Genomic DNA, 22,647 nt, shown 5'->3' on the forward strand with positions numbered 1-22,647 from the left:
TGTGCCGAGGACATGTTTGCAGTGCAATGTTTCTGGATTCTGCTCACCACCATGGCGGCCAAACCCGAGCAGGCCATAAATACGGAAGTGGTTGATGAATCGGTACTCTATGCTAACTCTAGACTCCTTGATTTCAACCATTTGGTTTCAACTGAACGAGAGCTGACGGATATGTTGAAAACCGCGATCTGATTGGCTTATCCTTAGATTGAAGGACGAGTAGACGAATACAATATTATGTTCAATGAACATGGATTCTGCTGCTCCAACCTACCCATCGTCGACCATCCGGAGGAGTTTGAAGGCTCAGTTCGTGCGGAGTCATGAGAGTGTTTGTAAACAACACATTCTCAAGGTAATTCAACAGCCCATGTCCATTTATTCACCTGTATGTTCACTCTCTTTGTTCATATGCTTGACTTAGTGACGCTGTCGAGATAATAATTGGACCTGTATTGTATTTTAGGGAACTAACTAGAATGCAGGTAAACCTTAGCTTATATTGACTCACTGGATTCATGCGCTTTATATTGGGGCTGGCTAGCTTGCGACCCGTATACTCGCTAGCCGGCCAGCTAACAAATGACATACCTTTTGTCACCCCTTGCAATTAAGTGCATCTCCTGCCGTGACAGCTCTGCCACGCAGCTAATGACTCGGAGCTTGTTGCCATGTTAAAAGCTATTTCGTAAGTGGGTTTATCCCTTAGCCATAATGTAAAGTGGGACATTAGAAGAATAACACAATTGTGCTTGACAGATTTATAGCGCAGAATGCTGTAAGATGATACTCTTTTCAGTTAAGTGTCGTAACACCAGTACTGTACGTCTGTGATGTAGACAGCGTGTGTCAAGCACTACATGTGTTTATTTTGTGTAGGTGCAGTAGTAAACTGGAGTCAGACCACTGTCTTCTCAGATCTCTGAGTATCAACACATCCGCCAAAGAGTCCCTCATTGTGGGATGCGAAGGATGTCTGAGTTCATCTTTTTTGCCTTCTTGCAGTCAACAGGATGAAATAACAGTGTTTATTTCATAACCGTTTGACAAGCAACCACATTTGGCAAAGAGCTTAAAACAAAAACCTTTCCTCGTCTTTGCACTACACACACTTGATTCAAGATGCCTTGGCCATTTTCGGACTCCATTAAGAAGCGGGCATGTAGGTATCTCCTGCATCGGTACCTTGGCAACTTTCTGCAGGAAAAACTGAGTTTGGATCAGCTCAGTTTAGATCTCTATCAAGGCACGGGATCACTGGCACAAGTGCCTCTGGATAAATGGGTATGTTCATTTAATTTGTGTAGCATGTAATACTGACTAGCATCAGAGTCAACTTTTATCTCTTGTCAGTCTCTAAATGAGCTCCTAGAGACGGCAGATGCTCCCTTTGAAATCATAGTGGGATTCATTCAGACTATTTCGCTAACCGTCCCCTGGGCAGCCTTGCTGCAGGAAAACTGTGCCCTCGAGGTCAAAGGTTTGGAGATGGTGTTTAGACCAAGGCCAAGAAAAGGTAAGACGGTCTTAGATGACTTAAGGGTGAGAAAAACATCTTATTTTGTTGTGCATTGATTTTACCAAGTGTCACCTCTGGCTGTTTTTTTTCAGCATCTGGCACTGAGCCCATGTACTGGTCCAGCTTCATGACGAGCAGCATGCAACTGGCCAAAGAGTGTCTGAGCCAGAAACTCACAGATGATATGGGAGAGAGCTTTCAACCATTTGAAGGACTGGAAAAGTTTGCCGAAACTATAGAAACAGGTTGTGTACATTAGGCGCCTGCTCTTAAGAAACACTTGTATGACATCTTATGTGCACAAATGTAGTGTTGTATGTATTTTTGTTGGTTGTCTCTTACAGTTCTGAGAAGAGTCAAAGTGACATTTTTGGATACGGTTCTGAGGGTTGAACACATTCCAGAAAATTCCAAAACTGGAATTGCTCTTGAGATTCGAATCAACAGGTGAATGGAGACCATTTTAATGTTGATTTGGTAGTCAGAAATTTTGTTTAAAAAAAAAAAAGTAAAATATCATATTTATATTTAAAACATAAAATAAGCTTTTTTGTTTAATAGTTTTGCTTATTATTGCTTAATTTATAATGTGTTGTAAGTAATGGTAATATTTATTTTATTTTAATTATTTCTTTAAATGTTTTAATTAATAATTATAGTTTCCAAATATGGGGGCCTGGCTTATAAAAGCTACAAAGCTACTTTAAGCAAGATGACAGAAGTCTTTGTAATACAGTAAATGTAATGGAGGCTCTCTGGTTCAAAGCCAGTTTTTTTCTGGGTTCTTTGTTTTTTGACATTTTTTTTGTTTTTTTTTTTACTGTTTTTTTCTAGGATTTTTTATTCTGATGAAACGGGCGAGGAAAGCTCAAGTGTGAATGTTCATCAGCCAACCACATTTGCACACAAAAGGCTACAGATGGAGGGCATCACCGTATTTTGGGATGAATTCTCTGACATGTCTCGAGCTGGTTTTAAATCTTCACCCCCTCCAACGGTTTGACTTTGAATATTAGCATGAACAAGTGGTATGTAGCTTCCATTCTAAAACTCTACTCTCGTTTGACAGGAGACTGAGCCAAAACTCTCGCCTAGCTGGAATCCCAAAATCATTTGTGAGCCACATCCGCAGTTCACAGAGACTTTAGCCTCTACCGCGCCCTTTCAACCTGTGCAAGTAGGGAGTCTCTGTGGTAAAATTGAGCTGTCCCTTACACTCAAAAACAACCGAGCCATGCCTGGAGCAAAGGTAAGTCGGCTATCTCTTTTATAAATGTTTGGCAATTACCGTAAATTCCGGTGTATAAGCCGCACCCTCAAAATTTAGAGGGAAAAAAACGATTTGTTCTTGTATAAGCCGCACCGGTATATAAGCCGCATGTGTCCACGTCATAAAGTGGCATATTGTGGCACGCACAAGAGTCTGTAAGGACCAGTCAGCTCTTTATTTGACAGGAGCTAATCTTGAGCTATGAATAAACTCAGGACGAGCGTTTCAACTCATTGGAAATTGCAGCAGGCCATTACACAATATAACAGTCTGACGCACGGTTTCATCTTACAAACAACATTAAACTCATCACACAGCAACACTCAAGCGTTAGACCTCCAGAAATATAGAAACGTGTGTCAATACAAGTTTTATATGAAAAAATGCAACATTTTAAAGTGTTCCCATAATACAATTTGTTTGGGAAAACCGTTTCATTTGAGAAGAGCATAGAAAGCATAGAAAATGGCTCTGCAATGCTGCTGCTGTTCACCAGAGGACCCGGAGCCGAAAGCAAAAAGAGGGTTTCCCAAAGATTTTTTTGAAGCTGTGGTGGTGGGCTGCATGGGAGGCCTCTATGTTGTGCCGCCGCTGTGTCGCTGTGGCAAGATAAAAAATATATATATATATTTAAATGTGCTGTCGGTAATAATGTCAACATTAGGGTGGTTTCCACAGGCTTGAATAACAAATGCATTAATTAATTTTAAATGCCTTTCTCTTGGCCTTTCCACTCCTTATCTGTCAAGTGCCAACATGGCAGACAGGTGATTCCGGTGCATGTTCTTCAAAATAAAGTGTAGTGAAATATTTTCATGGTATTTGATAGATATTTTATTTCAAATTAATTGCGGTCAATATGTAAACCAGGGGTCACCAACCCAGCGATCGCGAGCGACTGGTCGATCTTGGGGACTTTGCCGATCAATTGCGAGAATGTTGGAAAAAAGTTATTACATTAGTGTCCTCCCCTCCCTGAGAGTGACCAACAGACACTCCTTTTGAACACTGAGCACGCTTCTATGCCTCGCCGCCCTCCAGGCAACAAGCCGCAAGCTCCAGCCAAAAGCCCACTCCCCAAAACCCGTCCGGAGATACTAGTACACTGGCTCCCCTCGACGTGCCAAGTGAGACACGTGCGAGAGAGAGAGAGAGAGAGAGTGACAGTGCGCAGCGATGTGCTTGAGCACACAACAGTAGTTGTTGCACGCCAGTATGACTCAAAATCTGCCTTTGCTACCTCAAAATTAATGCACAAGTATAACTTCATAGACGTGCACCTCCAAAAAAATGGTTAGGGCTGACTATTGTAACGCATTGACCAGTCTCTCTCTCTCCACACCACCGCTCGCCCAAGACACTGACCCAACAAGCAGACTTGTAATTTGCTCATAGAGCCCACGCCACAAGTCCGACCCACAAAGTATGGGTGACCAAAGTGCGGCGGGGGGGGGGGCATCTGCAGCCCGTAGCTCATTTGTCATTGCATCACTGCAGAAACAAATTAAAATTTAAAAAAACAGCATAAATTTTAAAAATAGAGCAAAAGTCACAATGAGAAAAAACACAAACCTTTGTATTTAAAGACAAAGCGTTCACTTTTTACTTTACTGAGTACAAAATAAAAGTAAACCTCTCTACAAAATACATAAATATCAAATTAAATATACAATAAATATAAATTCATATATGGGTAGATCTTGTGCAGGTTCACGGCCAAGACCAGGGATCAAAAAGGTTGGTGACCACTGATGTAAATAATAGGCTATACATGTATCTATATAGCACAGGGGTGCTCACACTTTTTCAGCCTACCAGTAGAGTTGATGACGCGAAGCGGAGCCATGAAACAATTGACTTTTTTTTTTTTTTTTTTTTACATAAGTAGCCGCTACAAGTGAACGCATAACTTTTGTTATAGATATAGGCATTATACCGCTGGGTTAGTTTATCCGTAATCAGAATAATAAAGATGAAAGTTGCATTATCCATGTGTGCCTGCCGACATCTGTTTTCCACCTTTTTTTTTTATGTCACCGCCGTGGCACAGGAGCGAATCAGGAGGGTGCTTAATGTCAGCTGACGAATGTCATATGACATCTACGAAGTGACAATAATGATGCAGGTGACACGCTACCTTCGTGATCGCCGTAATGGGCACTCCTAGAAAGCATACATACACTAATACTTAACATTGTTTTCACGTAAAAAAATGTAAAAAATAATTTCCAAGGTGTGAGGTACTGAGCCGTGGCACTCCGCCACGATCCATTACATGTAGCGGAAACCTTGATCACTATTTATAGACATGACATGACTCCTAATCTTTCTTTGCCTCTCAGTTGGATGTTGCAGGTCACATTGACACACTGCTTATTCTGCTGTCCCCACGCCAAGTTCATCTGCTTCTGGACTTGTTTGGAGCTTTTTCCAGTGAAGGTGAGTCCTCAGCTGTTGATGAAACTGATTCATGATATGACGGAATATACATGGTCTGATCTTTTCTTTGCTTTTGCGTGAAGGTGCACAAGAATGGGCCAAGGACAAAAAGAGTCGACCCATGCAGCAAGAGGATGAGTACCGACTCCATATGGAACTAAACCGCTGTCTGAAGAAGGACACGGCTAGAACAGGAGCAGAGGCTGACTTCTTTGAGAGCCAGACCACCCGAACTGTGTCCAGTCGAGGTTTAACTAAAGCCTTTTTTTTTCAGTGTGGAACTTCTAATGTCAAAAAACACATCTGTTATGGGATGCTGGCCGAGCTCCGATTTATTCAGATAGGAAATTATTTGTCATGGGGTCAGACAGTTGCTATGCTACAAAGTAACATTTTAACTATCATGCAAGTGTAAGAGTAGGTTAACTACAACTAATGTGTACAATGTGTATGTAATGAGTCACATCACGGATTAACCCAAATATAAGATATTTTTCCCTAAGAAAGTCTGAAAAAGACGTCTTATATTTGGGCTCTAGAGCAGGGGTGTCAAACTCGTGCCATGGAGGGCCGAGACACTGCAGGTTTTCTTTCCAGCCAGTCTCTAAAACAGGTGATTTTAATGATCAACACCTTCAGTTTGAGGGAAGGAGCTCATCAATTAAATCACCTGCTGAAGAAACTGGTTGGAGAGAAAACCTGCAGCGTCTCAGCCCTCCATGGCACGAGTTTGACACGTGCTCTGGAGTTTTACTAACGCAAACCAACATCTTCTATGCCACTTAACCTAATTAGGGTTACGGAGGTCTGCTGCAGCCTATCCCAGCTGACTTCAGGTGTAAGGCTGGTCACCAGCCAATAGACAATTATACACACTCATGATTGTCACCTATGGACAATTTAGAGTTGCCAATTAACCTAACATGCATGTTTTTGGGAGGAAATCTGAGTACCCGGAGAAAACCCAAGCACGGGGAGAACAAGCAAACTCCACACAAGCGGAGATTCTAACCCAGGTCTTCCCGATCTCCTGACTGTGTGGCCAACATGCTAACCACTCATCTACCATACGGCCTGCCATCAAACAGCTTCTCCCCAAGCAAGAGCTTTAGAGACTTGGATAGATACAGTTGTGACGCAAAGCAAACAGAGAAGGAGTTACAATATTTGTCCAATTTGAAGGTAATGATGATCACAAAAGCAAGTGTCATCAAACAACTATCGATTGGGGGGGGGGGGGGGGGGGTGTTTTTGATTTCTTTGAAAATATTTTTCCATGAACGAGTCTTGAAAAAGAGGTCCAGTGTTATATTCAGGTCAGTCCAATTTTCAGTGTACATTTCTTCTTTTCATCACAAACAGGGATTTAAAAAAAAAAAAAAATAAGCATCAGAAAAAGCAAAACACTTGTTTAATCCTTGGTGCTCACTGAATGGAGATATTGTATTGTATGCTGGGGTTCCAGCACAGGCTGTCATTTTGTGTTATGTCATCCTCGACTGCGGTCCATTTTATTTGGATTATTAAAAAAAAAAACACACGCCCAGCATAAAATTTGTTGATTCTTGCTCAGCGTTTGTGCAACTTTAGATGCAGATTGTGCCCCCAAAATTTGTTGAATTGAGATTTATGTAACCTAAATGTCTTTTGATGTTAGAACCTCCACTGTACTGTATATGTCATATAAAAATGACACTGCGTGTAATTTATTGTAGTAAATAAAGATTGTTCTTTTTTTCTTCTCTTAACAAACCTATGGATGGAGTAGATGATGTCTTCTTCTCCATGGCTGACATGGACATGTCCCACAGTTTGTCATCCCTCCCCCCACTGGGTGAACCTCCAACTGTGGATTTGGACTTGTCGCTCAATAGCAACTACTCTGCATCCCCAGGAGAATCTCCATCAGGAAACGCAACTGTAGGTGTTAACACATGTCACTCAATTAGAAAGCTTCAGCTAATTAAAGTGCAGGGTCATCCCTTACATCAGGGGTCACCAACGTTTTTCCTTGTCAGAGCTACTTTTACAAAATGAAAATGGCCAAGAGCTACTCATTATTGTAACATTTATTTTCAGAGCTTATTTTAAACCCAAACAAAGCGAATATGCTTGTTTTACCAGAACATGAACAAAATGCTGTTATCCACAACTCACATTTTGTATTTCACAATGCATTTCTTTCTACTGTTCTTTCATTATGAACTGAAAACCTGAATGAAAAGCAGGCTTGCGGGCACCTCATGTGGTCGTGGGGGGCTACCTGGTGCCCACGGGCACCACGTTGGTGTCCCTGCCTTACATGGACAGAATTAGGACACTCATAGTTTATTGTTTAAACTAATAGACTTGTGTTATCTTGTTCTGTACATGTTGTGGCCATAGGCTCTGTGGGACGATTACATGGACGTACCACGACAGAGAGAGAAGCAACAGTCACGTGACTCTCAACTCCCTCAAACATTGTTACGACAAACTTGTAAGTGTGTGTGTGGTCAGCAAATTTCCATTTATAACAAAGATACTGATTTTCAAATGTTCTCTAGTCTGCTGTGGGAGACTGTTTGACTCAGTGAAAACACTTAGTCTTTAGTTGCTTATGGTTTCATCTCGACACGATGAAATTGTCCCTTCTCACGCTGATCTTGTTTGGTTTCAGCACATCCGTCCAAAGCCCATGGGGATGAGTCCAGGCCAGAGTTGATGTTGAGCCTGACACTTAGTAGTCTGGCTGTCTCAGTCCTCCACATCGATCCACTTCCACCACCAGATGATTCCCCCAGTCTTCTGGGCCCTATAGCCGCACATTTCTTCAGCATGGTGGGCCCCAGCCAGCTTGCCCCCACAACATTCCTTCAGTCTAGGCCAGTCTTTAATCAGGCCTGTCCTCAAGACCACCTCAGGTGCACCTTCTTTTTACCATTTCCTTTCCTGTTATGTTGTACAGTGGAACCTCTGAAATGGTACAATTCAGAATTTTGACCAACAAAACACACATCACATAACATTTCTGAGGTCTGAAAATTATTATGCATGCCCTCACATGTGAGCTCTGTTTGCAAGCATCAAAGGGTTAACTGCACTTTTTAAAATGTATTTTTCATCCACAATCCTTATGTGAGACATGAGCACGTCTTTCTCTTTTCTGTGTGTTGTAAAGATATAACAACAGCTAAAAAAAGACACAGCTAAAAAATGCGCGTAAAGGGAATCACCTATTCCACCTATAAAGCCTTCTGTAAAAAACTCCCAAAAATTTCCATTGCATTTCCATATAATGTGACGTGCATATTAACCAAGCTACAGCGACAGTGTTGTTGTTATTATTAACGTTGTTAAGCTGAAGAACTACTTTACTGGCGTATTGATACCTTGCCACACCACACCGGCTAGCTACTAGCCAGCTAGCAACTAGCTTCACCACACACTCGCCCGCAGCGTGTCAGCGCCACGCTCAAAATAGTTGTGTCCCAATACATGCAGTAATGAGCTGCCTCTTTTTTATCTGTTTTATATCTTTAAAATGCCCAGAAAAGAGAGAGACTTGTGAACACACATAAGGATGGTGGATGATGGGCAATATTCCGAATTTTTTTTTTACTTTTGCGTTGGCTTTTTATGACTATTGTGACACTGAAGGACCAACCTCAACAAGGGGTGTTAAGAGAAGAATATTAATATACATTGAAAGTTAAATGATTTAATCAAACTGTCCTTTAAAGTTGTAATGTTCCATTAATTACTACTATCCAGCATGACTATACTTAGTGTCATCTCTTGTCAGAGTTGAGGTTGAGGGGTTATTTTAACATTTCAGTGGCTAACTGAACACACTTGTGTGACAGCAAATCATCTCCATATTAAAGTGTTACAGCTGGTTAACTTATTTTTACACTTGACTTGTGAGAATGCTAAAATGTCCTGGAACCAAGTTTGACCTCTAATGTACTTAAATGCACTTTGGCTGATGGCTGAGCAAAGGTCATGTTCCTAATAGGAGCATTAAAATCTCTCGACATGCTGTTGCTATATTTGCAGATTTGTGGGCCAGAGTGTGAAGATAAACTATGAGCACTGTCAGGGATCCAGCCTGCGGACGTTTTGCACTGATGTCTCCATTGACCAAATGGAGTTGCTGGAGTGTCTGTTCCCGTCAGAGAGCGTCATTGGTGGCTTTCAGAGAGGCATTCAGTACACTGAGGTCAGTGATGAAACGCTGAGCTCGGCACATTTTGCAGCTCTGCACGCAGTTTTTTGGTTGACTCGCATGGTACTCACACGTTTCTCTGTCACAACACAGCTCCTGACATTTGACAGAGCAGCCAGTGCCAACACGCCGCTTAGCACCTGCTTTCACCTGCTTTACAAACAGGCTGAGCGCAGAGGCCCCCAGGTAACATCATTTTTTAAAAAAGCAACCCTCACCACAAGCAGTAGCCTGCATTTTCACTCAGATTGAAGTTTGCATTTGTGCAGGGCGGCCAGGTGCGGCTCAGCACCATCCCCACAAAAGCTGAGATGCAGGTGGAGCTGGGCCCCATACGCGCCGAGCTCGACATCAGCATTGTGGACCGTCTCAACTCTGTACTTCAGCCTCAGAAGCTGGCCACCACAGAGATGATGGCCTCACATATGTACACATCCTACAGTAAACATGTCAGCTTGGTGAGAAACTTAATCTAAAGTAGACTTTATTATATGAAAATAATTCTCACATACCCATAAGACCACTTAAGAGCTACAAGATCTATTTGAAAAAAAAACTGCACTTACAAAGATGGTGGCGCTCATTTTTGATTGACACTGTCTGAGAGGATATTAACAATGTTTATAATTATGCTTGTATTCTTAGCATACTGTGCTTCGACTCTTTTAGCTAAATAAGCAGTATAAGTGCAGTTCTAAACCATCACGGGCTACAACCACAATCAATTTAAATCAAAGTTTGTTTGTATAGCACCTTACAACAGCCCAATGGTGCCCAAGATGCTTCACAAGAGTAAAAACGGCTATAGCAAATAAGAACGGGGTAAGATTGAATAAGATTACAAACAACTAAAACAAAATTAAAACTACATGCACAGAATCACAACTAAAATATATATAATCATGTGTCAAAAGCCAGTCGGAATAAATGAGGTTTTAAATGAGATTTAACAACTGATAACTCTCTAATAGATCGTAGCGCAGGTGGAAGGGAGTTCCAAAGTGTGGGGGCAAACGCAGCAAAAGCGCGATCCACCAATTTTTTTTTCCATTTCATCCTTGGGACTTCTAATGTTGTGTGTTGAGAACAGCACAAGGCCCTGCAGTGGTGACGGACAGTTAAAAGCTCAGCCAAGTATGCTGGAGCAAGGCCATTAATGGCCCTGAACACAAATAAAAGGACTTTAAAATTGATTCTATACTGTACCGGGAGCCAATTGAGAGAACGGAGAACTGGAGTGATATGGGCGTATTGGAGCATTAGGAAGGAGGCGAGCAGCTGCGTTTTGTACCAACTGGAGCCTGCGGAGGAGGGACTAATTTACTCCAGTGTAGAGGGCATTACAATAATCAAGCCTCAAGCTGATGAAAGATCTGTACTTGATAAAAAGGGCTTTACCTTTGCCAGGAGCCTGAGGTGGAAGAAACTTACTCTGACCACAGAACTAATATGCTTATCAAACCTTAGACTGTTGTCAAAAAACACACCAAGGTTTTTAATTGTAGGAGCAAAAAAAGAGTGGTAGGAGTTTTATAACTGGGTTCACTGTGCGGCGATCAGAGGTAAAAACAATGTGCTCCTTTTTTCCGTCGTTTAAATGAAGGAAATTCTGAGACAGCCATTGTTTGATGTCATGTCAGCAGCTATGGAGGGGATCTAGTGCGTTCTTGTCACTGAGCATTACTGGTAGGTAGAGCTGTACATCATTGGCATAAAATGAAAATGGATGTGTCTGGAGATAATTGGTCCTAATGGTCGCATGTATAGTGAAAATAAGGTAGGCCCAAGGATGGAACCCTGGGGCACGACAGAGGAGAGTGGAGCGGTTGTAGAGGAAAAGTCATTGATCATTACTGAAAAAGTCCTCTTATGACATGAACCATTTAAGCACAGAGCCACATAGGCCAACACAGTGTTCTAAGCGGGAGATGAGGACTGAGTGGTCCACAGTACCAAAAGCAGCTGTAAGGTCTCAAAGCACCAGCACAACTGAGTTTTTAGCGTCAAGGGCTGTGAGTCTGTCGTTGTGTACTTTTAATAACGTGGATTCTATGCTGTGACAGGTTCTAAAGCCTGATTGAAATTTGTTAGCAATATTATGGCCAGACAAATATGACTGGAGTTGTGAGAAGACCAGTTTCACCTTTGACATTTTCCGTTTTCACTGGGCTTTTTTTTATCTTTGTAAAGACATTTTTAAATGCAGATCTTACATTAGATCCCATTTGGTTGTGCAAGTAGTAATGTTGTGGCCCGTTGTTGTACTTCTCATAATTAACTAATCACCACGTGATGGTGAATCAATGATTGATGACTACCCTTGTGTCATGATGATTGTCATATTTTTTTGCAGCACAAGGCCTTTGCAGAGGTTTTTCTCGATGACAGCCACACCCCATCTAACTGTCATGTGTCACTCACCGTTAATGCCCCTGTACTGGGACTTGCTGTTCGCTTTCCCATTCCTGATCTGCGCTCCGATCAGGAAAGGGGTCCTTGGTTCAAAAAGTCTTTGCAGAAAGAGGTACTGCACCTGGAGCTGGAAGACCTGGAAGTCAAAACAGAATTCAGGGGTGGCAGCACTCCGGATCAAACCAAGATGGAGCTCACCTTCAGGGAGCTTATTGGTAAGTGGTCAAAGGACATCTTCCCCTCTGTCATGTGAATGTTCTCTAATCAAATGTTTTTTTTCCTCATTTCCTTTCCACAGGCAGGTTCCAAGAGGAGCCGAATCAAGCACCTACCCGCTTCCTCAGAGTTTCTCACACCATGGATGGTGACATGACAACATCTGAGAGTGCGAAATTTGATTGGCCGCGGTAGGTTTTTACCTTCATACCCCAATCAGACCTGATCTGTTTGTTCCTGGCCATGTCCCACTGACTGCACCCATCTCTCGATAGTGTTGTGTTACAAATGAACCCCACTGCGGTCCACTCGATCCTTGAGCGCGTGACGACCGAGGATGACGAAGGGGCTGAGGACCATTCACTTGAGGAGGAAGAAGAGGAGGGAGCTGCTCACTCACTAAAGGATGTGTGTGACTTTGGAAAACCAGAACCATCGCCCTTTTCTTCCCGAAGGGTTATGTATGAGAATGAAGAGGTGGGGCACATGCTAAAAACAAGCATATTGTCTCGTATTTTTAGGTTGTAAGAGTTACAATGAAAGTCATTACGCCAAGTGTATGCATCCTTATTAGAAAAGGAACATGGCTACCACTTTGCCTGCTCAGGAAGACAATGAACCATGTTTTGAATTGTTTTAATTTCAGATGGTCATACCTGGTGATGTTGCTGAGATGACAGAATTCCAAGAGAAAACCACAAACAATTCCCGTTTTGTCCTTGAACTGTGTTTCCCCAATGTGCAATTGGCTCTACCCAGCAAAACATTTTATGAAAAACTACACAACAGGTAATTTTCAATGCAAAATTACATTCCACACAACGATGTCATGATACAAGGAAATAGTCATTTGATGGTCTGTTGAGGATTTAATCACCTTTTGCTTCCCATGTGTTGTGACCATACTGTACTCTCAAATGCATACGCATTTGTATATTCTCTGTATTGCAGAATAAACAATGATCTACTACTGTGGGAGCCCACTGCTCCTTCGCCTGTGGAGACTGTGGAAAGCATGCCATATGGTGTTGGACTGTCTGTGGCCAGTCAGCTAATCAACACTTACACTAAAGACAGCTTCAGCCAGTTCCGCTCTACAGGACCTGAGGGTGAGATGGCTAAAACTCATGAATATGCTCCACACAAAAGTGGCCTGTTCTTGAATACTGAGTGACATGTTTTCTGTTGCTCTCTCAGATGATACAAGTGGTTCGGAAGAAGAGAACACGCACTACTACTCTCCTTCTTCTGACCGAGGCTTCAGGTCTCACAAAAAGAAAAAGCCCAAAGCTCAGAACAAGAGCTCCCAGAGCCTCTTCTCTGTCATCGTCAGTGTCAATCATGGCCTAGTAGCTCTTCAAACTAATGCAAAGGTACACTGATGGCCTTTTGCATTATGCCTCACTTTCCTTGCATATTAGGTCATATAAGTTTGTATCTTTGTTTCTAGAAGGAAGATAAAACACTATTGAAAAACAAACATGGCGAATTCTGGGTAGAGGTGAAAAACGCAGTGCTGTTCAGTGTTATGCAGCATGAGGGCTTTAAAGACCAGCACTACATCTGCTTCCACACCACTAATAGCTCCATGTATCACCAAGGTAACACCTGCACTGTCATGGTGTTTGTAAGTTATTGAGGTGACCGAAATGTTGATGTGTGAAGTGTTACTCTATTTAATGTATACAGGTCTTGTCGAGGGAAGCCCATCCACCTCAGACATCAAGTTGCCATGCAGGTCACACCCACATTGGCTGGAACCAACCATCTACCAATCCGAGGTAGCTCCTGAGAGATCCTCCACTCCCTCCGAGGGTATTGGTTTGGAGGCCCACAGTATGGTTTCTGTTGCTGTCAAGATCTCGTCACAGAATACAGAGCGCAGTGTTAAGGTAGGCCGTTGCATTGCTGACAGTTCAAAGGCACACTGGTTACCAGAGGGATGACGTTTCAAGTACACACTTTGTGTTTTGTTACCAGCTAATTATGTGTGTTTATGTCCTTTTTGTATGCAGGAATTCTTGGTTGCTGTTGGAGTGAAAGGAGCAACGGTCCAACACAGAGTGGTCCCTCCGAACCTAGGCTGGTATGATCAGGTAGCTCTACTCTCACATTGAAATTAATTAGAGCTCACATAATGGAGACATGGAAACCAATCAGCAATCTATTTGCTACAGATCGTTGACTTTTTGAATGTTTCCGATGAGCCTGTGTTGGGTTACGCTCCTCCCACTTCTGTCAGCACCCTACATCTACATTTATGGAGCTGCTCTCTTGACTACAGGTGAAGTAGACCATAGACTGATAAATATTTGGTGCTTTGTGCATGTATTCTCATGCTGCATCTGTTTATTGTTGGACAGACCTCTTTATTTACCTCTCAGAGCACTGCTTATTGTGGAAACATTCAGCATCTCTAGCAGTGTTTCATTAGACCACTCCTCCTCAACACTCAGGTATGACTTTTGACTTAGAGGAACTTTGGAGGTTGTGTTTCCACTGAGGACTTAACTCACTGACTTTGTTCCAGGATCATTTTGGATGAAGCTGCTTTGTTCCTCTCAGACAAGTGTAACGCCGTCTCTGTCAATTTAGCACGTGGTAAGTCAACTTTTGATGAACTGACTGTTTGAAATGTTCAATGAGCTTTTCTATCAGCGTTTTCCCTCATGTTTTTTTTCACAGACTATGTTCAAGTAGTGGACATGGGAACTCTAGAGCTGAGGATCATAGCTGTCAAACCTGGCGTGGATGGAAAGTTGGTAAGAGTATGAATCCTAACTTAGTTTTGTCAACAAGGATTTAATATTTCACACACTTTCTCAATGTATTTTTGGTGATAGACTGAACCAAGATTTGAGCTTCGATGTTCCAGTGATGTCATCCACATCAGAACATGCGCAGACTCCTGCGCTGCACTCATGAACCTCATCCAGTACATAGCCAGCTATGGGGATTTGCTTCCTCCTGCAGAGTCAGAGGCCAAGCAGAGCAGCTCCACACAAAGAACCAAGGTGAGCAGCTTGTTGTTGGCAGCAAACGTAGCCAAAAGTGTATCAGCGAACATAGCTGTCCCCACACATGCACTGCAGTCGTCACTCGCGCCACATACGCACGCGCACACACAAGCCTGACACGTTCACAGCCATACAAAATGGTTGGACATCACAAACTCTTAACAATACACAAAACTTCCAGGTCACTACAATATCGTACCTGCCTGTAGAGGCGAGTTTATTACAACCTCACATTTATTCCTAACTTGTATGAATGTTAAAAAAAAAAATAAACCATTACCATATAAAAGCATTGATTGTGATCATAGGGAACTGTAGGTTATGTGCGATGTTAAGAGTTCTGTGTTGTCCAATTGTCTGTGAAGCCTTGAACGCGTCAGCACTTTGCGTGTGTGTGCATGGCGCTGCATTTGTCGGAACATCTATGTTTGCTGAAATTCTTCTATCTACTGTACATTTTCTCAAACTCGTGGTTGCAACGGACAGTAACTTGTTTTGTTCAATAAAGGGATTCCTGATTGACCACCTCTTCATCATTCTTATAGTGTCTGTAGACACTTCATTAATAATATTGAGGCAAATAGAACTGTGGTATCGGAATAGTATTGGTATCAGCAGTTACTGAAATTCAGGTATCAAGGTCGGATCAGAAGTGAAAAAATATGGATCATGCATCCCTATATACGGTTATCCCTAGTTGCCCGTGGTTAATTGGTTCCAGACCCAACCGTGATAAGTAAATTTTTGCGAAGTAAGAGTCCTTATTTCTAAATGGAATATTTTATAACTTAGACAACTGTTTCTAACTTTGATCATAGAAAATCTGTTTACGACCTTGTAAATACAGTTTTTAACATTATCAGAGCCCTCTAGACATGAAGTAACACTGCTATAGTCATCTTTGCACTTGTATTACCCAATGTAGTAGACATAATAACAGAAAATAAGCCATTTAAAAAAAGACTTGTGCTCGTGTGTGTTGCTATAAACGTGTTCCCTAGGGGAATGGAGTGGCGGTCCGGACAGGAAGTGACGTTAGGGGTTCAGTGTAGAGTTTTAGCTTGGTGTGTGTTACGGTTACAAGAGGGAAAGGCTTCTTGAGACGTCATCTGTACTTCTGTGAAGAAGGTGTCGGACGTTTCGCTCCTCATCCGAAGAGCTTCGTCAGCGAACTAACAAGTGCTGGTAGCCTAGGCCTTAAATACAGTAACAGTCGGTGGAATTGGTGTGCCAACGCCCTCCTCTTATTGGTTCCTTACACTAAGAGAGTTAGGGTTACAAGAGTAGGCCGTCTTTTATTACTAGTTGTGAGATGATTCAAACCTGCCATAAAAGCCTGTTCTTCCATTAATCAAGTCTGGTGCTTGTGCGCCTCACTGTACATTACAGTAGCATTACTGCTACCCAGTGACCAGTACAGAGTACTAGATTGTCACGTCTTTTGATTGTGTCTTCTGATTCTTATATTTGTATTCTAGTTCATTTAGTCATTTTTATGCTTGAAAATCCTTAATTTAGGCAAAAAAATATGTACAATTTGCTTAAATATGCATTAAAAAAAAGAAAATGCCGTATTCAACCACAAAACAGCATGATTTTTGAGAGTGAAGCCGCAAAATTCGAACCGCAATGTGTACAGACAAAAGTGTCCAGACACTGTTCTTACTCAATCTGGAGCTGGAGTAGATCTTTAATTTCCCTTGATTATAACCAAGTCTTTTTGGACAACTACATGCTATGTATGTGGGAACAGTTTGGGGAAGGCCTTTCTGTTCCAGTGCAAAGCGAGGTCTATAAAGGCTTGGTGTGGAAGAACCCACCAAACACGTTCGGCATTAGAGATGGTAAGGTCATCTCAGCTCAGTGAGTCTTACCAGAAGAGTGGACGCCGTTGTCAATGCAAAAGGCTGACCAAGTATATTTGCTTTCATTTTTATTACTTGTAGGTGCAGTGGTCATGCAGCCAAATTATTTTGCTTATAAAGTGTACTTAGTTCAAGTTTGTTTGTACAGGCAGAGTTTCCTGGTCGACCTGTTGCTCAAACTCCGCTGCTGGCCGAGACTGAGCAGCAGATGTTGCAGGATTTGATGAGCGAAGCGATGGAGGAGACTGATGGCCAGCATACACCAGGACTACAACAGAATGGTAAGCATTTGATTTGCAGTCATTTAATTTCTTGAAAGCTTCATAAATATCTATTTCACTCTTGCATGATCAGGTGCACACGAGGAGAGGAATCATGATCATGACCCTCCTTGCTCCGACTTGTTCCTGTTCCCAGATGAGAGTGGGAATGCAAACCATGATTCGAGCCCCACTTATCCCATACTCCACTCTCCTCTCATCACGCCTGTCCCAAACCTGGCACAGGAGACAGACGACTTCTGTATTTTGGAGACGCCCGGCTCGAGAGCGGAGGTCCGAATACAATAACAGACACACTGGTTTCATAGTTGATCATTTGCCACAGTTTTCATGTCACAGTTTTATTTGGAACGTTTTCACATTTTGTCATATGTGTTTAGATACAGTACAGTAAATATAAACTATTGAGGACAATGAATGGGATACATGGTGATCCACAAACTAGCCCAAAGATTTTGTCCCAAGCTGTACTACTTTACAACCAAAATTGCCTTTCAGGACGTCAATCAGGAGCCAGTAGTAAAGCTTCTCACCTCTGAGGCAGTGCAAATCAGATACGATCACTTCAGTCAGCCTCTGGACAGGAGTGACTCCAGTCGTGGAGCCTTGAATTTCCCCGTCCCTGAGGTGCGATACCTCATCAAGGAGATTTCTGTTGTTTGGCACCTTTATGGTGGCAAAGATTTTGGAGGTGTGACATTCACAGCATCTCCAGCCAGGAGCCGAGGGTGAGCTTTTTAACTGCATTGTGAAATCTGAATGGAAAAATGAAATTGATTTTTTTTTCTTTCTGTCTTTGCGATGCAGTTCTACTCCACACAGCTCCCCCTCCCAAACTCCAGTACGACAAGCTAGAGTGTCAGGATGCATAGGAGGTGGAAAAGGAAGGAACCCTGATGTCCTGATGGAGATCCAACTCAGCAAAGTGATTTTTTAAAATTATATATTGGATCATTTTTTTTCCTTTAAGCTGCAGACTTAACAGTATATTACAGTATCCTCAGTATGGTGCAATGCAGCACTACTGACAAGCAATACCCAAAATAATATGCACTGAAAATTAAAACCTCTCTAACACAGAGAATATATGTTTGTGAAGACAAGCTTTTTGATAGGAGTCCAGTGTACATACTGTTGTGGTATTCAAACGTGTAATGATTTTTTTCCATCATTGACCACCTTGTTTTTCACCTGATCAGGTAAGATTTCAGCATGAGGTGTACCCACAAGATCAGATGGCCTCCGGCTCACCAGGAGACCAGCCAGTGTCCCGACAGGTGTTTGTTGTGCAGGACTTGGAGATCAGAGACAGACTGGCTAGCTCCCAGATGAACAAGTTCCTCTATTTGTACTCTAGCAAGGAAATGCCTCGCAAGGCTCATTCTAATATGGTAAGGAAAGCAACACCAGTGTACTTACCTGTTAAGTATCAGCGTGATGTACTGTAATTTCCTGTTTGCTTTTGCTCAGTTGACAATAAAAGCGCTGCACATGTGTCCGGAGTCTGGCCAGGCTCCACAGGAGTGCTGCTTGCGTGTTTCCCTGATGCCTCTCCGCCTCAATATTGATCAGGTAAAATATTTATCCGATCAATTAAAACAAAACAAAAACAAAGACAAATAGAATACAGCAGAGTCAGCAACATTTCCAACATGTTTTTATTTATTTTAAGGATGCCCTCTTCTTCCTGAAAGACTTCTTCACTAGTCTTTCCACAGAAGTTGAGTTTTTCTCTCCCCCTACTCAAGATGGTAAATTTATTAAAATGACTTGAACATCATTGGGCATGAAATAAAACATGACTGGAGTATTTCATTCTGCTGCAGTAACTATGTCCATGAAGAAATCATCTGCCCCAGAGATCTCATGCAGCTTTTCCAAGCATGCTGGAATCAGCCAGGACCCAGGACCCATCATCTCGGTGCCTGCTCAGAGACGCATGAGCCACAATGGGTTTTCCACGTACGGCCAGGAGGAGGCCAGTGACAGTGACGCCTCCGCAACTTCCTTTTCAGACCAGCCCATATTCTTTAGGTTGCTGTCAGATGACCAAATAAAATAAACATCAAAGCTGTTTATAGGGATTCCAGTAGCCTCCGAAATTGACTCATCTTTTCTCCATAGGGAGTTCAGATTCACTTCTGAGGTTCCCATTCGCTTGGATTATCATGGGAAACACGTCTCCCTCGAACAGGTACTGACTCTCACTGGGCTTTGAGAACATTCTATTCATTGTTAATTCACACTAGAAACAACTTTTATCATTTCTTTTATTGTTAATCCACACGAGAAACAACTTTTATCATTTGTTTTATCTCCCCAGGGAACATTTTCAGGGATCATTATCGGGTTGACACAACTGAATTGTTCAGAGCTCAAACTGAGACAGTTGTGCTACAGACAAGGGTAAATTCTTATTTATTTTTTTAAAGTAATATGTAGTTTTGTAGGCGACTTGGTGGAATAAGTGGTTAGCACATCTGCAGTGCAGGTAGGTGATTCCGTGCTGGACTCCTGACTTGGACCTCACTGTGTGGAGTTTGCATTTCTCCCTTGTGCTTGCTTGGGTTTTCTCTGGGCTCTCCGGTTTCCTCCCACAGTTCAAAAACATGCATGTTAGATGATGATAGTACAGTATAGATAAAAAATCAGTCACATTCACACCTACAATTTAAAACCTCCAATTATTGTGTGTGTTTATTTTATTCATATTTGTTTTAGTTTGAAATGTCTCTGTCTTGCAGTTTATTGGGCGTGGATAAGCTCTTTTCCTATGCAGTCAATGAATGGCTGGCTGACATAAAGAAAAACCAGCTTCCAGGCCTACTGGGCGGTGTGGGGCCCATTCACTCGCTGGTCCAGCTGGGTAAATACAGCCTTCTACTTATATGGATACATGTCAAGTATATATGATAGTTGCAATGAATTAAAGCTGTTGTCCTTAATGTTTTTGTGAAAGATCATTATATTATCACCTGCAGTGCTAAGCTCTTTATATATACGTTGTAAAATAAGTAGATTTTCTCTCTGTCAGAGGTTCATAATATACCATAGAGCACAAGATCAGTTTGATTGTATATATGCAGCCCAAGCCGTAAATGTTTTGTTCAGTTCAGGGATTTCGAGACTTGGTGTGGCTCCCAATTGAGCAGTACAGGAAGGATGGTCGCATCGTGCGTGGGTTTCAGCGCGGCACCGCCTCTTTTGGAACTTCCACAGCGATGGCTGCACTGGAGCTTACCAACAGGATGGTGCGGACCATCCAGGTAAACTGGCATTTCTCCCACTACCTGAAAAATACATTTAGATGCCTCTGCTTTTTATGACGATGTTGCTTTGTGTCATTTATTTTAGGCAGCAGCAGAGACGGCCTATGACATGGTGTCTCCGGTGGCAAATGAGAGAGACAACAAAAGGATAAAACGGTTCTCCCACTATGGACTGGCTCATCAGCCTGTTGACCTGAGAGAAGGTGTAGCCAAAGCCTATACAGTCGTGAAAGAGGTACACAACTGAAGCAACACTAGTAAAATTCACATTTTATACAATTTCTCAACACGTCTCGGCGGTCACACAATCATGTATTCAAAGTTTTTCCCAAATTTAGCCTTGATGAATTGAATTTACACAGTTTAAAACTGCTCTCAGTAAGCCCACCTGGGAACGCACCTTTCCGTGTGTCTGTAGCTTTAATGCAAGTGAGCTGTGGTTGTCCACGCCTGTCTCTGACTGTGTATGGCTCTAAGTGCTTTTTTTATCCACTTTATTTAATCCACTTTTTACATGTTCATAAAGTGACGGTTTGAAAGCCTCTTCCCTCAAAAATGGAGCAAACAAGTTAGAGAGATGATAAACTTAGGGCTCATAAACAGGCTCTTGGGACACTTTTTACTGTTGAACATCATTAAAAAGTAAATTTTGCATAATGTGGGACCTTTTTGCTGAATGCTTCTTGTGCTCCTCTCCAGGGGATAACAGACACGGCGCTGACCATCTATGACACGGCCACCCGGGAACATGAACAACGCGGTATGACCGGAGCGGTGGGTGGGGTTCTGCGTCAGCTGCCACCTGCAGTGGTCAAACCACTCATTATGGCCACGGAAGCCACTTCCAACGTCTTGGGTGGCATGAGGAACCAGATTCACCCAGATGCCCGCCAGGAGGAGTCCCAAAAGTGGAGGCAAGGAGAGGAGTAACTGAGGGGCGTGGCAAATAATTTTCCTTGTGTAAATAACATTCATCTCATGGCAGTTTGAGTTCACCTCTTCCCTCACAGTGCCTTCACGGTTATCAACATTGTCCAACTCTGTTTAATGAAAGGGATGAATGAACTAGGAATGAAGGATTTTGTTGACTTCTACACAACAGACAAACATAACAGTGTATAATCATTAACATGTCAGATGTTTAATTGGTGACTCTAAATTGTCCATTGGTATGAATGTGATTGTGAAAGGTTGTATGTGCCCTGTAATTGGCTGGCGACCAGTCCAGGGTGTACCCTGCCTCCCGCCCAAAGTCAGCTGGGATAGGCTCCAGCATAGCCCCGCGAGGATTAAGCGGCACAGAAAAATGAATTAATGAATGTTTACAATGTGTTACGTTCTCTCATCCTAGTCTGTGCCAGTAGTAATATCAAACTGGGGAGCCTGGATTAGTACATGTACTGTATGTGGACTTTGGTATTTATTGTAAATACCTTAATTTGTAACATTTTTGTCAAATGTGGAGTTACAGCACTTTTGAGGAACTTGAAGGGTTACTGGCTTTCCCAAATAAATTATATGAGGGACAGCTGTTTTTTTTTTTTTTCATGGTTGGATGTCCAGCCGTCAAAATTGTTATCAAGTTTCCACACGTAGCTGCTTTCATAAAATTCATTTTTATCAATTGTTCCATCCACGTTATTTTGGGATCTACTGAACTGTCTTAAAGTCTTAAGATACAGCGTGTATATGTTTTAGTTCTATGAATGTTGATTTTATTTGCAACATGTTGTGCTGCACTCATTTTACTTCTGGTTTATTTGGAAATAATTTCTGTAAATGTACAGTTCATTCTTGAATTTGTATTAAAAGCATGACTGATAATGAAAAAGTCCTAAAGGTCACTGGGGATTGTGGTGTTAGAGTGTAATAGATAGCATGCTTTACTCTACAGCTCTGACACACATCTTTAACCTGTTGAATCTGAACTTGATAGCGTTGTCATAGCAATAGACGTTTCCACTAGAGGTGAGTTATACAGTACGGTAAATTTTGCTATAGATCCAATACCAAGTCAATACAGCCCCTGTAGAACTTTAGACAAACTTGTGAACAATTTAACAGTAAAACAATGACGATCCACTAAATACCTCCTCATTCCCTTATTCTATAGAGTTGATTGTGAAAACAATGCAAAATAAAAGCCAAAAAT

At 42.1% G+C, this 22,647-nt stretch overlaps 1 protein-coding gene across 2 annotated transcripts; it reads left to right on the forward strand.

Moving 5' to 3' along the window:
* The first annotated feature begins 113 nt into the window (after positions 1–113).
* Positions 114–22,452, forward strand: atg2b (autophagy related 2B). Of its 2 annotated transcripts, XM_054797092.1 has the most exons (43): positions 114–355; positions 880–1,284; positions 1,354–1,516; positions 1,612–1,764; positions 1,864–1,966; positions 2,354–2,516; positions 2,589–2,768; positions 5,132–5,228; positions 5,312–5,476; positions 6,997–7,148; positions 7,614–7,707; positions 7,888–8,131; positions 9,267–9,429; positions 9,529–9,621; positions 9,705–9,893; positions 11,789–12,062; positions 12,146–12,254; positions 12,339–12,540; positions 12,710–12,852; positions 13,015–13,172; positions 13,261–13,436; positions 13,514–13,664; positions 13,753–13,955; positions 14,079–14,159; positions 14,241–14,347; positions 14,427–14,519; positions 14,594–14,664; positions 14,749–14,825; positions 14,907–15,077; positions 17,094–17,226; positions 17,300–17,499; positions 17,725–17,954; positions 18,034–18,151; positions 18,426–18,617; positions 18,697–18,798; positions 18,899–18,977; positions 19,053–19,260; positions 19,351–19,420; positions 19,550–19,632; positions 19,971–20,092; positions 20,338–20,492; positions 20,581–20,730; positions 21,195–22,452. In XM_054797092.1, exons 2-43 carry the CDS (start codon positions 1,123–1,125, stop codon positions 21,423–21,425), a joined length of 6,210 nt encoding a protein of 2,069 aa, XP_054653067.1. In that variant the 5' UTR covers positions 114–355; positions 880–1,122; the 3' UTR covers positions 21,426–22,452. The 2 variants fall into 2 exon arrangements, with proteins under 2 accessions (XP_054653067.1, XP_054653068.1); XM_054797093.1 differs by having other exon boundaries at positions 114–1,284.
* The last annotated feature ends 195 nt before the right edge of the window (positions 22,453–22,647 follow it).

Source organism: Dunckerocampus dactyliophorus, chromosome 13 (assembly GCF_027744805.1).
Source record: "Dunckerocampus dactyliophorus isolate RoL2022-P2 chromosome 13, RoL_Ddac_1.1, whole genome shotgun sequence".
Lineage (NCBI taxonomy): Eukaryota > Metazoa > Chordata > Actinopteri > Syngnathiformes > Syngnathidae > Dunckerocampus > Dunckerocampus dactyliophorus.

Coding starts and splice junctions, on each gene's coding strand:
- atg2b (XM_054797093.1), top strand. CDS start 1,123: ATGCCTTGGCCATTTTCGGACTCCATTAAGAAGCGGGCATGTAGGTAT. Junction 2,769..5,131: donor GAGCCATGCCTGGAGCAAAG/GTAAGTCGGCTA, acceptor TTTGCCTCTCAG/TTGGATGTTGCAGGTCACAT. Junction 14,160..14,240: donor ACCTAGGCTGGTATGATCAG/GTAGCTCTACTC, acceptor TATTTGCTACAG/ATCGTTGACTTTTTGAATGT.